Below are 12,831 nucleotides of genomic sequence, written 5' to 3'. Positions count from 1 at the left end.
GTGTCTTCTCATCTTATGTTCTCTCACTTGATTCCTCCCCGAAGTCTCTCCGGTTGTCGAGAGCTCTCCACGGTTGGCCCAACAGTATCCTAGGGGTCTTATTGGTGCATCCCCTAGGCCGAACAGGTTGTCTGGGTAGACTTTAAGTCCTTTTCTTCCTGCCCAAGCTTGTCAAAAGTAGATTTGAACAGAATGTCTACTGAACTGTCTTGGTCTATCAGGGTTCTATGGAGGTTAGCGTTTGCGAGGATCATTGTTATTACTATGGGATCGTCGTGCCCGGGGTTACCCATTCGACGTCTTCTTTAGTGACTGGGATGGTAGGTAAGTCGGGTAGTTTAGTTCCCTCCCCGACTTGGTACACCTCTTTGAGGTGCCTTTTGCATGATGATTTCGATATCCGTCCTCCAGCGAATCCCCTATTGATCATGTGTACGTGTTACTCTGGGTCTGAGGTGGACACTCTTTTCGTCCGTTCTCTTCATCCCTCCTTCTCTTACTCTGGTCATCCAATCTATTGGATACGTACCTGTCTAACTGACCTTCTCTGACCAGCTTTTCTATGACATTTTCCAGGTCGTAACATTCATTAGTGGGGTGTCCGTAGAGCTTATGGTACTCACAGTATTTTGTCCGACTTCTCGCCTTCTTATGCTTGATTGGGCGAGGAGGCGGGAGCTTCTCCGTATGATATATTTTTCTGTAGACATCTACTAAAGAAACTCTGAGAGGAGTATAATTGTGGTACTTTTGAGGCTTCTCTGTATTTTGTTCCTCCTTCTTTTTAGGCTCCCTCTCCTTCTCCCGAGCTTGATATGGCAGGCTTGCACGTGGTTTCCCTAAGTCGGGACTTTTTCTCCATATTGATGTATTTCTTTGCTCTTTCCTGAACTTCATTTAAAGAAGTCGAAAATTTTTCTTCATGTTGCTCTTTAGTTTTTTATCTTCATCATGTCCAACATCAGCCCACACAAACAATCCACACCACCACTTTTTACTTATCTAAAATAAACCAATAATTAGAAGATGTTGAAAAAATAAAGGACAATTAACAAATCAACATAGAGAATTAACTTCTTCACTCACATTATAATTGGGACAAAAAAAAATGTTTGTTTGAATTTGAATCTGTCCTAGTCCACTTCAAAACAGGACAATAGCCACAACCACACCATTCAGGCACTCATGCTGCCCTCCCACAGTTCTACATTCTCGCTGACTAGCCACCCAAATGTGACCGGACAAAGCTCCCCGCATTAGTGCTACCACCTCTCATCATGGTTTCTTAACATCAACATCAATTATCAAAGAAGAAAAAAGAGATGAAGAAGAAGAAGAAGGAGAATATGAAAAACACAAGATAAAGTGCTCTCTGCACATTTGGGATTCGGATTTTATATTAAGGAGGGCCAACTTGGGGTCAAATTAGAATGAATCCACACCACTTAGCTGTTGGGACTGTCTAGCGTGATAAAAGATGACTATATTAGTACTCCAAAAACTCACTTAACACCGGAAACGACAATAGAAACCACTATGGTGTGCGAAATTCTATTTGGGGAATTGCTATAAAAAAATTGGAATCTCAATTATCAAATCAAATAATTGTGTGAATCTAAAGGACTATTATAAAGATTTACTTGATTTTTTTAATGTGTTCGATTATTTTGCTTTATATTATAAAAAAATATATTTTACATCATTTTAATGATGGAGCCAATCATATAGAAGACAAAAATCATTTAATTATAGGCATTTTAAAAAAAAGTCATTGAAAGATTTTCAAAAGTGTTAAAAAGCAAGATTTCTAATTTTAAAATTGATGCCAAATTATTCAATTAGAAGACAAAGAGTAATTTAAATATTTGTTCTACTATACTTAATTTTACCAGGTGACAAAATAAAAGTGATCAATTGTTCGATCAATATTCTATTGAGAACTTGATAAGAAATGAGGAAGGTTTGAGGCTGAATCAGAATAGCAAATGCAGATGCTATCCAAATCAAATAAATGGCAGAAATTCAAAAAATGATTGTAGAATAAATGTGTGCAAATCATAGACATTGGATTAATAAAAAATTATTCACATTTTTTTGTGTTTTACTTCAGGTAACATCTTGTTTGGACTTGTTTACACTAAAATAGTTTATAGAACAGAATAATTTAGGTTTTTTGTTAAAGATTATTATTTAAAAAACTAGTACAAAGTATATTATATATGGACAAATTTAGAACAATGTTTATAAAATTCAATTGTTTTATAAGTTATTTTTTGAATTCTACTACTACTACTACTCCATTCTTTAATTGATATGTTACTGCAATTTAGCTTTGAAATTTTAAATTTTAAGTTTTTAACTAAACAAATTTGATTAAAATAATACCTAGTAATATTATTTCCACACACACTATTTTTGAAATTTATACTTCAGAAAAGATAATTTCTAACTTAAAATACATACTCATTAAAAAGTAAAAACATTAAAATGTTATGAAATATAATCAATTAATTTTTTTAGTTTTATTCTAAGATATTTTTACATTTAAATTATTTTAAATTAAAATTACATATTCAAAATGAACAGACCAAACATGTTTTTCCTATTTTCGGTTTTTAAAAACAAAAAACATAAAAATAAGCCAAACATATTTAAAAAAAATTAAAAATCTGAAAACAAATAAATTACCATTTTATAAGATAAAATTAAATTATATCATTTTCGATTTTATAAATTATAAATAGTAGTGAAGGAAGAAAAAGTAAAATGTCCTAATGTTTTTGTACCACCAATCTTCCACCAACAATATAGGATCTGAAATTTAAAAAACTTGGTTTTTTTTTATTCCAGAAAATTCATACAAGATTTTGATATAGCAACACTTGATTAATTCTTCCTGAACTTTGAAGTTTGAATTTTAACCTTTCTACAAAAGCACAATGGATGCCACCGGCAATATGTTCTGTGATTCTGATCTTGTTAACCCTCTTAGCTCAATGGGGATGCAAGTGGCATGCATTCTTGTTGTCTCACACTTCTTCAATGTTGTGCTAAAAACAATGGGTCAAACTGGCCCTGTTGCACAAATTCTGGTAATTAATAATAATCCAATCAACTTAGTGCAAAAATATAATTTTCTTTGTCTATCTCGCACAAAATATTTCTAATTTCTAATTTCTAATTTCCATTTTCATTATTATTAATTGTTCCACAGGCTGGTTTGGTACTAGGACCAATGTCACATATTAATTATATAAAGAAGACTTTTTTCCCTGCAAGTTCAATAAACTACTATGAAGTGGTGAGCTTCTTCTGCCGCATACTCTTCATGTTCTTGTTTGGTTTAGAGATGAACATTCATTACACACTGCGGAATTGGCGTCTAGTATGCTTGGTGGCTTGTGGTGGTGGATTAATGGGTGCCATCTTTGGTATTTCTGTCTCTTTTTATTTGTACCAAGAGTTACAATCCAATGCACCTATGCAATATTTTTGTATGATCATCATGCTTGTCATATCATACACAAGCTCCCCTATGGTCATTCGTCTGGCGGCCGAGTTGAGGTTTGGTGCGTCCGACGTCGGCCGAATCGCCGTGTCTGCTGCCGTGATCACAGAGATGGGATGCTTGGTGTTCTTCAATATAATGGTTAATTTCAATAAGAAAAGATTCTTCTATAGTTTTGCTTGCATTTCAGTCACTGGCGTAGTCATTGTTATAAACAGGTACTTATTCTTTTTCTCTTGAGATTTACAGAATTGCTAATAAAAGAATTTTATATAATGCCTAATTTGATTTATGAAATTTTGAGTGATTATCAAAATAGTATGTAAGTGAAAAAATAATTAAATTAGTCCTTAAATTTATAAAATTATTCGCTTCTAATTCAATTGCGGTTAACATGAGGTAGCATGACTAAGATTTTAGAAGAATCAAACAAGAATTTGCTAGGAAGCTAATAGAATATTTGTACAATGTATATAATGGGCTATTTATTTGACTCAATATGAGTTAAAAAATAACATCTAGAATAAAATACTATTAATTTTTCAAACACAATACACCCATATACTATCGAAAGATAATAAACATCTGTTATCCTAAATCAAACATTCCTAAACCTTCTATTATACACATTATATAGATACTCAATTGGCTTCCTATACTTTCTCATCAAATAAATACCTTAAATTGATTAGTTAGAATCATTTTTGTTAATTAATTTTATATTAGTATAAAAATAAAATAAATCTAATTAACTAATTTAAAATATATATTTGAATATATTGAAGTCTTTAAGTCATCTTACTGTTAAAAATGTTATGCTAACAGCCTAACTCTTTAATACTTTATGTAACTATTATGTTTTTACCGTGGTGAATGCTAGGTGTCTTTAATAATAAATAAATAATATTTAATAAATTTTAAATATTTTATTTTTTATTTTAAAAAATAAATTAGATAATTTAAACACCACAACAAAAAGCACCCTAAAATTCACATTTATCAATTAAAAGACTAATTTAATTATTTTTAAAAAACTGAAATTTCATTCTGAAGTTTTGGAGTACAATTTAATTTGCAAACAGGTACTTAGCCGTTTGGTTGAATGGGAGAAACCGAAACCAAAAGTACCTGAAGGCTCCTGAGCTGTTACTAATCTTGTTTTTGCTTCTAGTGAGTTCCATGGTCATAGAAATTTGGGGTTTCAACAGTATTCTTAACTGTTTCTTGATAGGCCTTGCATTTCCAAGGGAAGGCAAATCAGCTAGAACACTTCTCCATAAACTCGGCTATTCAATTTACAATTTTGTCCTTCCAGTCTACTTTGGATACTTAGGGTTACAATGCGACGTTATCAACGCTTTCTGGAACTTGAATCGCTTGACCAATGTCGCCATCTTGGTCTTGTTAGGGATTGGAAGCAAGCTCAGTGGCACTCTTCTTGTGTGCCGTTACCTTCAGTATCCAACTAGTGAAGGAATCTTCCTTGGATTTGTCTTGAACACACGAGGCTATGCTGATCTTCTCTTTATTGGTGCTTCTGCTAAGCAAGTTATTGTGAGTGTAATTCTTCTCTTGAGGTGTGTTTGGAAAATCTGCACATATTCAACTTTTAAGTCAATATCAAAAATCGGTTACTATTACCAATCTGATTTGATTATGTTGTTTTTGAAATTTGCTTATAAACATGAATGTGTTGTTTATAATAAGTTTTTTACATTGTGAGGCGATTTTGTATTCCTATATTTATTGGCTGATTTTGTGGCACACATGTAGCACTAATTCACCACTTCTTTATATAATCTTCATATAACTGAGTATTAATACAAGTATTTGAAATGTTGTGATGTAAAGTGAATTGAAGATTTTTTTTTGGTTGAATTGTATGTTATATACACATAAAAAATTAGCTACCAAATCAGTCATCATGTATTTGTGTAACATGTGGAGTTTATTTTAATACACTAAAGGCTAGTTTTAGTGGCTGATTTGGTGTACACCTAATATGGTTTATTAAAAAATATTTATGATAATGAAGTTACTAAAATTGATAAGAAATAAACATAAAAAGTAAAAAAGTGATCCGAAATAATTGTTTATATTATTTAATATTTTATATTTGAGATCAATTTAATTAAACCATGAAATCATCATTTTCTGCTTATAATCATAAACTTCAAAGTTCAAAATATTGCTTTAAGAGTATTCCCATAAAAAAAAACATCTCACATAATTGTTGAATTCAAATTATAATCTTTCACCCGAACATACTTGAAGAGAGGTTGTTATTTATTCATTTTATTTTATAAAAGCTAGGTAACCATGCTTCCCAAAGACGTTCTTGACTGAATTAATCAGAAATTGTAATGTGAATATCCATATGCTAATTCTGCTACTTATTTGTAGACTTTTGATCCAGAAGCTTACAATGTGTTGCTAGTATCAATAGTACTCAACACAGTCATATCTGGGATAACTGTGGCTTTTCTATCAAGAGGGGAAGAGAGATTGTTTGTATCAAACCATACTGCGTTGGAGCCACAGAGCTTGGAAGATGAGCTTCGAATTCTGGCTTGTGTATACGATCCTCGCCAAGTGTCTGCAGTATTATCCACAGTTCTAGCATTACATGGCAATAAGCAAACACCATCGACCACCTATTTGATGCATTTGATAGAGCTTGTTAAGAAGATCAAGACTAACGTGCTGTTTCATGAAAAGGAAACCGCCGAGATTAGCGATGACGAAGACTATGGTGGCAATGATGTGGTGGATATTAATAATGCATTAGATGCTTTCACTGCAGACACAAAGGTTTTGGTACACCAAAGAAGGGCAGTGTCTTCTTTCCCAACTCTTTATGAAGATGTTTGCAATGATGCAGAAGATCTTCAGGTATCAATCCTTTTTTTTCCCCCTCAATCGATTGTTGATTCATGTTTCGGATAAGATTGGAGAATTATTACATTGATTGAACTCAATACTCGAAAAGGCACAACATTTTTAGCAATTGGCTCATCAACACATGCAGCTACGACTTATGAAACTAAATAGTCATTTTTAAACTCTTCTATTTCTTATTTTGGCTATTGCTCTTTTTTTAGAGATATAAGCCTGTCCAAAAATGCTATGTACATACAAAAAGTCAGCTACTATGTGTTATTTAACTCATTTTCAATGTATATTTTGTATTTCAACATGTATTCTATACAAATAATTGATTTGGTGAATGATTTTGGTGTACACGTAGCATAGTCGAGTCTGTCAGAGCTTTAATAACTTTTTCATTGTCCGCATGTTAGTTTGTTTCTTTAGTATCTGCTTTGTCTTCATTTCAGTCAAATAATTTTGTTCTTGCATTTTCGCTTATTTTTGTATGAACATAGTGTTAACCTTCTTTCTTTTGTTCACATAGGTATCAATCATTATACTTCCCTTTCACAAGCACCAGCGAATTGATGGAAAACTGGAGAGTGGAAAAGAAGGGATAAGAATTACAAACCAGAAAGTTCTAAGGCATGCTCCTTGTTCTATTGGTGTGATTATTGAAAGAGGACTTGCCAGATCCCCTGGTTTCTCAAATCTAATTTCATCTGATAACATACAAAATGTTGCAACACTTTTCTTTGGCGGCGCAGATGATCGTGAGGCGATTGCTTGGAGCTTACGAATCTCCAAGCATCCGCGCGTCAATCTGACAATAATTAGATTCTTGCTGTCCTCTTCTGCTGTACAAAATGAACAGATCAAAAGTGGAGAATCCGAGGAAAAAGAGATTTTGATGTCGCTGACTGGAGAAGAGACGGTGAATGAGATTGATAACACATTCATGGTTGATTTCTATAACAGGTAAATTATGATGCAAAAGATACTTTGATTTTACTTACTATCTATGAAGCACTTGATACAGACAAAGAACACACGACACAAAATATGGACATAAATTAATCTTTTCTTAATGTTTCTATGTTTTTTAATTATAAAATCATTTTAGATATCTTTTATATTATAATTAACATAATCTAAGAATAAGATTAGATACATCAACATGTATTGTATTTGGATGTGTTCAAAAGTGTTTGGAGAAATATTTTTCATTTTTTTATTAAGATAGTCAGATGAATGTTGCATCTAAAATTTGTCTGACACTTAATTACGACAACTCAACAAAGTGTTGATACTTCATAGCCTACTATGCATGATATGTAGCTTAAAATCTACTATCTTAAATTCTATATTTGTGATTAAACTGTTAATTATATCATCACTTTGATTCCCAAAGACCTAACAATTTGGTTCTCAAAAAGCTATAGTATCTTGTGACCCTAAAAAATGTCTTTTGTTTAATTAAAGCATTCACTATAATTTCCATGGCTAGTTTAATATTTTGCTCCTAATTGCATGATAAAATTACCATGTATGTATCTTATTTAAATATTCATATTCGGATTTGTATTTATGTAACATAACAGGTATGTGACCTCAGGCCAAATTGGATATGTGGAGAAGTTTGTACATGATGGAGCAGAAACATTAGAATGTTTAAAAGAGATTGGGGATTTATACGCTTTGTTTATAGTAGGAAGGGGTGGTAGAGGGCAATGTTCATTAACAATTGGTATGAGTGATTGGGAAGAGTGTCCTGAACTTGGTACAGTTGGTGATATTTTGGCTTCTTCAGATTTTGATATTCAAGGCTCAGTTTTAGTGGTTCAACAACACAGAGATGCCAAGAAAGGCATAATAAGTGATTAGTGTTATTAAAAGTACAATTTAGTTACCCTTAGGCTTATTCTTGTACTTAGTTTTTCATGAACATATGTGTATAAATGAAATTTTTTTTGGTAGGTTATTAAGAATAGAACTAATAAGGACTAACTTATCTGCTTATTTAGAAATTTTAGACTTCCACATCCTCGGATCCTCTGAAGAAGTTTGCGCTACCAAAGTTGTCCATGAGTTTTTTATTTAGCTTATCCTTACAAACACTAAAAAAAAAAAAAAAAAAAAAAAAAAAAAAAAAACCTTACAAATTCATGAACCCTCATATCAGGTAGTGAAAAAGAGTTCCACTCAATTTGATGGTCATTTATAAACATTGATGAACTATAATAGCTGGAAAATTTTTTTTCAAAGATACTTGTCCTGTTAAATGCATTTATTTTACATTTACCGTTTCATTATTATCATTCATTGATGAGCTGGATTTAATTTATTTCCTTCAATGATAAATAATGAGTCGAGTGCTTTTGCTGGTAGCCGTAGGTAAAATTGTATACCTTCGCTTACTTGCTTTGATTAAATTAAAGGCCAGCTATTTAATAGAAAAGAAAAAAAAAATACTATAACAAACATTCTACTAACCAAATAGTAGGTGAGTAATATAATTAGGAGATAGGTGAAGATAGATTATTCAAATTCTTTGGGGAAATCGATTCAAAAAAATTTTATGAAGTCATAAATGTGATTACTGATTTCCTCAGCTGTTTCATGATTGTTGAAGTGAGCGACACCCTTTTGAATGATCACTTCCTCCAAATTTGGCACATCTTCTTTGAAACCTCCACCGTGAACATAATCTTTCATCCCCAGTGAGGTGTATACCATGTCTAACTCACCTGCAATGTATTTCACCGGCACCTTGATCTTCACTCCACTCCATGGTGCATGAAGCTCCCAATTTCTGCAAAATGTAAATGCTAGTTAGTGTCATGATAGTTTTATTTGGTGGTAAAAAGTTTAGATAAATTCGTTATTATTGGTTAAGCCTACTAAGATTAGGACATGCTTTCAGACTCAACAAGTGCTTACAGATTTATAGGTCATTTAAAAAGAGTTTTCAAAAGAATTGAAAAGATTCGAATCCACTTCTTTTCAAAATATATTGTGAGTCTTTATCACATGTGACAACTCTCTTTACCAGTTATAAATTTAAAATCTCGCTCTCGCTCACAGCTCACAGCTCACATACATTGGTTATCTTCCCATGATACCTGATGAGGACTATAGAGTTCAATAATTTTTTAAAAAAAAAAAACATACTAATTTGATCTTGAACAAATTAATTAAGACACAAAATTTACTCCTAGAAGATATTATATTCTTACGTGGTTTTTAAATGACCAATATACCAGCATATTTAGTACTAATAAAAAATTAATATTCTGATCAACTAATCCTTAAAAATTGTTTTGCTAAATAAGTTTCAACTACACTTTTTTTTTTTACTAATACTCAGAAAACTATAGAATTAATAGCTAAAAAAAAAATGGAATTGGTCATTAGGATCTATCCTATTAATAACTAATGAAACATCTTTGAGAGACATATTTGTTGGTATATTTAATTTCAATCTTTCAGGAATCAAATGATCAGATGTTCATATTGATAATAAGAAATTTAATTTTCTTACCATCTAAAACAAGATTAAACAAGCAGGAAGAATAAAATATTGCAGATCAGAGAACTTACAAGTTGAAATTCCTATAGTAATTCAATCCACCAGTGAAGCCTGTGCTTTCGAATTTGGAGACGTAATAAGCTAAATCTTGCGGTGTGAGCCAAGATGGTAATGTTTCTTTCATATCAGGATTGAAGCCAGTTCCAAACTCACCCTTGGGAAGGATTGGAGGACCCGTCTTGCGTGTGGTGAGGATGTTCTTCAACACATACTCAGTCCCAACTTCATCCATCTCTGCTTCCATTTTTCCTGGTTCCTATTGCCACCAGCAAAGAGAGTGCTATTACAGTCAGAAACCAAATAAATTTGGATCGTGAGATCACATTAAGAAACATAGTCACAGCTGACAGGTTCTATATATCTTGTAACAACTACTATGTGCAATTCAAAATCAGCTACTAATATAAAATACATATTTGAATACAAAATACGCATTAAAAATAAATTAAACATTATATATATTTATACATAATTATATAGTAGCTGGTTTGGTATAAACATAGCATTCTTTATCAATATATTTTTTTATTTTCAAAAATAATTATGTTAGGTGTATATCAAAATTAACCACTAAAATTAATCATCAATATAAAATGTATATTGAAATACAAAATACACATTATAAGTTAAACTATAACCAATTTTAGTGTGCAAATAACATTTTTGTTTAGAAGTGAATATTGTAACTTCTATTTTTTTTTTTTGTGACTTGTCACTTCTATTTTAATAACGTCACTCCTATTTTTTAAGAAATTCATGCAACCATATATGACAGTTTTACACTGTATACTGTTTACGCTGTGTAATATACAGTGTAAAAATATCATATGCAAAGTGACATTATCATAAATAAAAATGACAGTATTGTTTCCCCTCAAAACTTAAATACATAATCTCTTAATTAAATTTTAAGCTACATGTCATCTCAACTAATTATATTTTTATTATTTATACGTACAAATACGATTAATAAAAGAGTAAATCAACACGTATGTCAATAACTACTATATTAATACACTAATAATCACTCGTGTCGCATTTTATTCCTTAAAAAGGAGATTACGATATAATGGTATCTTTTCATCTATAATTTAACTTTTTGAGAGATATATGTTTTACATTTCTATACCAGTTTAACCTTTTAGATGAGAAGAGTGGAACCTGAAATCTGCAGATATAATAGTCATCTCCATAAATTGCACGCATGGCGTCAACGGTGGGAACTTTGAAGTTCCTTCGGACAAAAGGGACGCTAAGGCATACATAGGCTTTGATAATTTCAGGTCGAAACATGCAAAAGTACCAACCCATTATGGCACCCATATCATGTGCTACCAAGAACACTTGTTCAACACCCAGCCATTTTATAAGCGCAACAAGGTCACCCACCTAATATCACAATTCATACACAAATATTTCAGCTATAACCATAAACTGCTAGATTTATGATCTTTTTTTTAATGAGCAATGCTATATAATTGGTAAATATTATTATTTTTGGCCATGTTCAGCAATAATTTACACTCATACTTACAAGAGTTTTGCATACAAAAAGCATATAGTTTACACATAAATTTACCGGAATTTGCACACATAAATCAATACAATTTACACCCACATTTTTCAGAATTTGTGCGCTAGTAAAATTTATTTGTTAAAGACAATTTAGTGTCTATACAGATCAAATCATGGCCAAAAATACTGAAAATTGCTAGCTCCCAATAGTTTCTCTTTTTTTATTTTTTTTTCTCTCTTCAATATGCTTTTAAGTAAATTTTTTTTGACTTTGTAAAAACATTCCGATTTTGGATTTGGAAAATTTAAAAATGTTGGTTTTATTCTATTATTAATTTATTTCTAAAATAGTGAAGTGTTCATAATTTCATATATCAGGCATAGCTTACTTGTAAAAGATAATTAATGTTTGTTCTACTTTGTGTACATTTCTCTATATCTTTTACGGTATGAAATTAAAGACAAAATATTATCTATTAAAAAAATTAATTATTAAATCCATTACTAAATTAGGTAATATGTATTTGTTTATATTTTGTATTTTAGTAGGTATTCTATAAAAAATATGCATGATTGAGAAAATAAATTTGTTATCTTTCATCAAAGTAAAAAGTATATAAAAAATAGTGTATATAATATTTGTTTTTTATAAAAAAATAAATTATTTTATTAGTCTCTATTATTTTATCAAATCTGTAATTAAGTGTCTAGATATATTTTAAAAGTTTTTAACTAAATTTCTACACCAGCCATAAATTTAGAATCATACTCTTATCCATCCAAAAATATTTAACTTAATTATTTTCTAGTGATGCAAAATGGATAAAAACATTTTAATAACGTTTACTGTAAAAAAAATTAATTGCACATTCCAAATTAATGTAAGGATCTAATTAAAAAATTTCAAAATTTAGATATTTAATTAGAAATTTATGAACCTAATTACTTTTTTTTTTTTGAAAAACTACCTTAACTATTCAGTAACAAACTAATTTAACCTTTATAAAACTATATATAACCCTAATTATAAAGCATGGATATTGTTATGTTACCCACAATGTGAAAACTGGTGTAGCTTGTGACGGAAGGTGGAGCATCGGTGTCGCCGTAGCCGCGGAGATCGGGAGCGACGCAGCGGTAGCCTTTGGAGCTGAGATCTAGAATCTGGTGGCGCCAGGAGTACCAAAGCTCCGGGAAGCCATGGAGGAACAGCACCACAGGGCCTTCTCCTTTTTCTGCTATATGCATCTTGATGCCGTTTACTTCCACTATTCTGTGCTCTATTCCCTCCATCTTTCTCTTGATGCCTCAGTGTAGTTGAAATTGACGCATAAGATTCTTTAATTCATAA

At 31.3% G+C, this 12,831-nt stretch overlaps 2 protein-coding genes across 2 annotated transcripts; one reads left to right on the top strand and one right to left on the bottom strand.

Annotated features, from left to right (window-relative positions):
* The first annotated feature begins 4,532 nt into the window (after positions 1-4,532).
* On the top strand, positions 4,533-8,416 carry LOC112707744 (cation/H(+) antiporter 1). Its single transcript, XM_029288763.2, has 4 exons — positions 4,533-5,062; positions 5,912-6,400; positions 6,921-7,354; positions 7,978-8,416. The coding sequence occupies exons 1-4, from the start codon at positions 4,688-4,690 to the stop codon at positions 8,258-8,260; spliced, it is 1,581 nt and encodes a 526-aa protein (XP_029144596.2). The 5' UTR covers positions 4,533-4,687; the 3' UTR covers positions 8,261-8,416.
* Positions 8,417-8,865: 449 nt separating this feature from the next.
* Positions 8,866-12,773, bottom strand: LOC112707747 (epoxide hydrolase 2). The gene is made up of 4 exons (XM_025759677.3): positions 12,537-12,773; positions 11,127-11,354; positions 9,977-10,221; positions 8,866-9,188 (listed from the first exon to the last, which is right to left on the bottom strand). Exons 1-4 carry the CDS (start codon positions 12,771-12,773, stop codon positions 8,942-8,944), a joined length of 957 nt encoding a protein of 318 aa, XP_025615462.1. The 3' UTR covers positions 8,866-8,941.
* Positions 12,774-12,831: the final 58 nt, after the last annotated feature.

Source organism: Arachis hypogaea, chromosome 8 (genome assembly GCF_003086295.3).
Source record: "Arachis hypogaea cultivar Tifrunner chromosome 8, arahy.Tifrunner.gnm2.J5K5, whole genome shotgun sequence".
In the NCBI taxonomy this organism is placed as follows: Eukaryota; Viridiplantae; Streptophyta; class Magnoliopsida; order Fabales; family Fabaceae; genus Arachis; species Arachis hypogaea.
Note: the sequence above shows the minus strand (reverse complement) of the source record. Positions and strands in the feature narration are given on the sequence as shown.

Bases quoted from the DNA above. Each gene is read 5' to 3' on its own strand.
- LOC112707744 (XM_029288763.2), top strand. From the start codon at position 4,688: ATGGTCATAGAAATTTGGGGTTTCAACAGTATTCTTAACTGTTTCTTG. The intron at 6,401-6,920 runs GTATCAATCCTT...TTGTTCACATAG, and splicing joins ATGATGCAGAAGATCTTCAG to GTATCAATCATTATACTTCC. The intron at 7,355-7,977 runs GTAAATTATGAT...GTAACATAACAG, and splicing joins ATGGTTGATTTCTATAACAG to GTATGTGACCTCAGGCCAAA.
- LOC112707747 (XM_025759677.3), bottom strand. From the start codon at position 12,773: ATGGAGGGAATAGAGCACAGAATAGTGGAAGTAAACGGCATCAAGATG. The intron at 11,355-12,536 runs GTGGGTAACATA...TTGTGATATTAG, and splicing joins GCTACACCAGTTTTCACATT to GTGGGTGACCTTGTTGCGCT. The intron at 10,222-11,126 runs GTTCCACTCTTC...TGGTGGCAATAG, and splicing joins ATTATATCTGCAGATTTCAG to GAACCAGGAAAAATGGAAGC.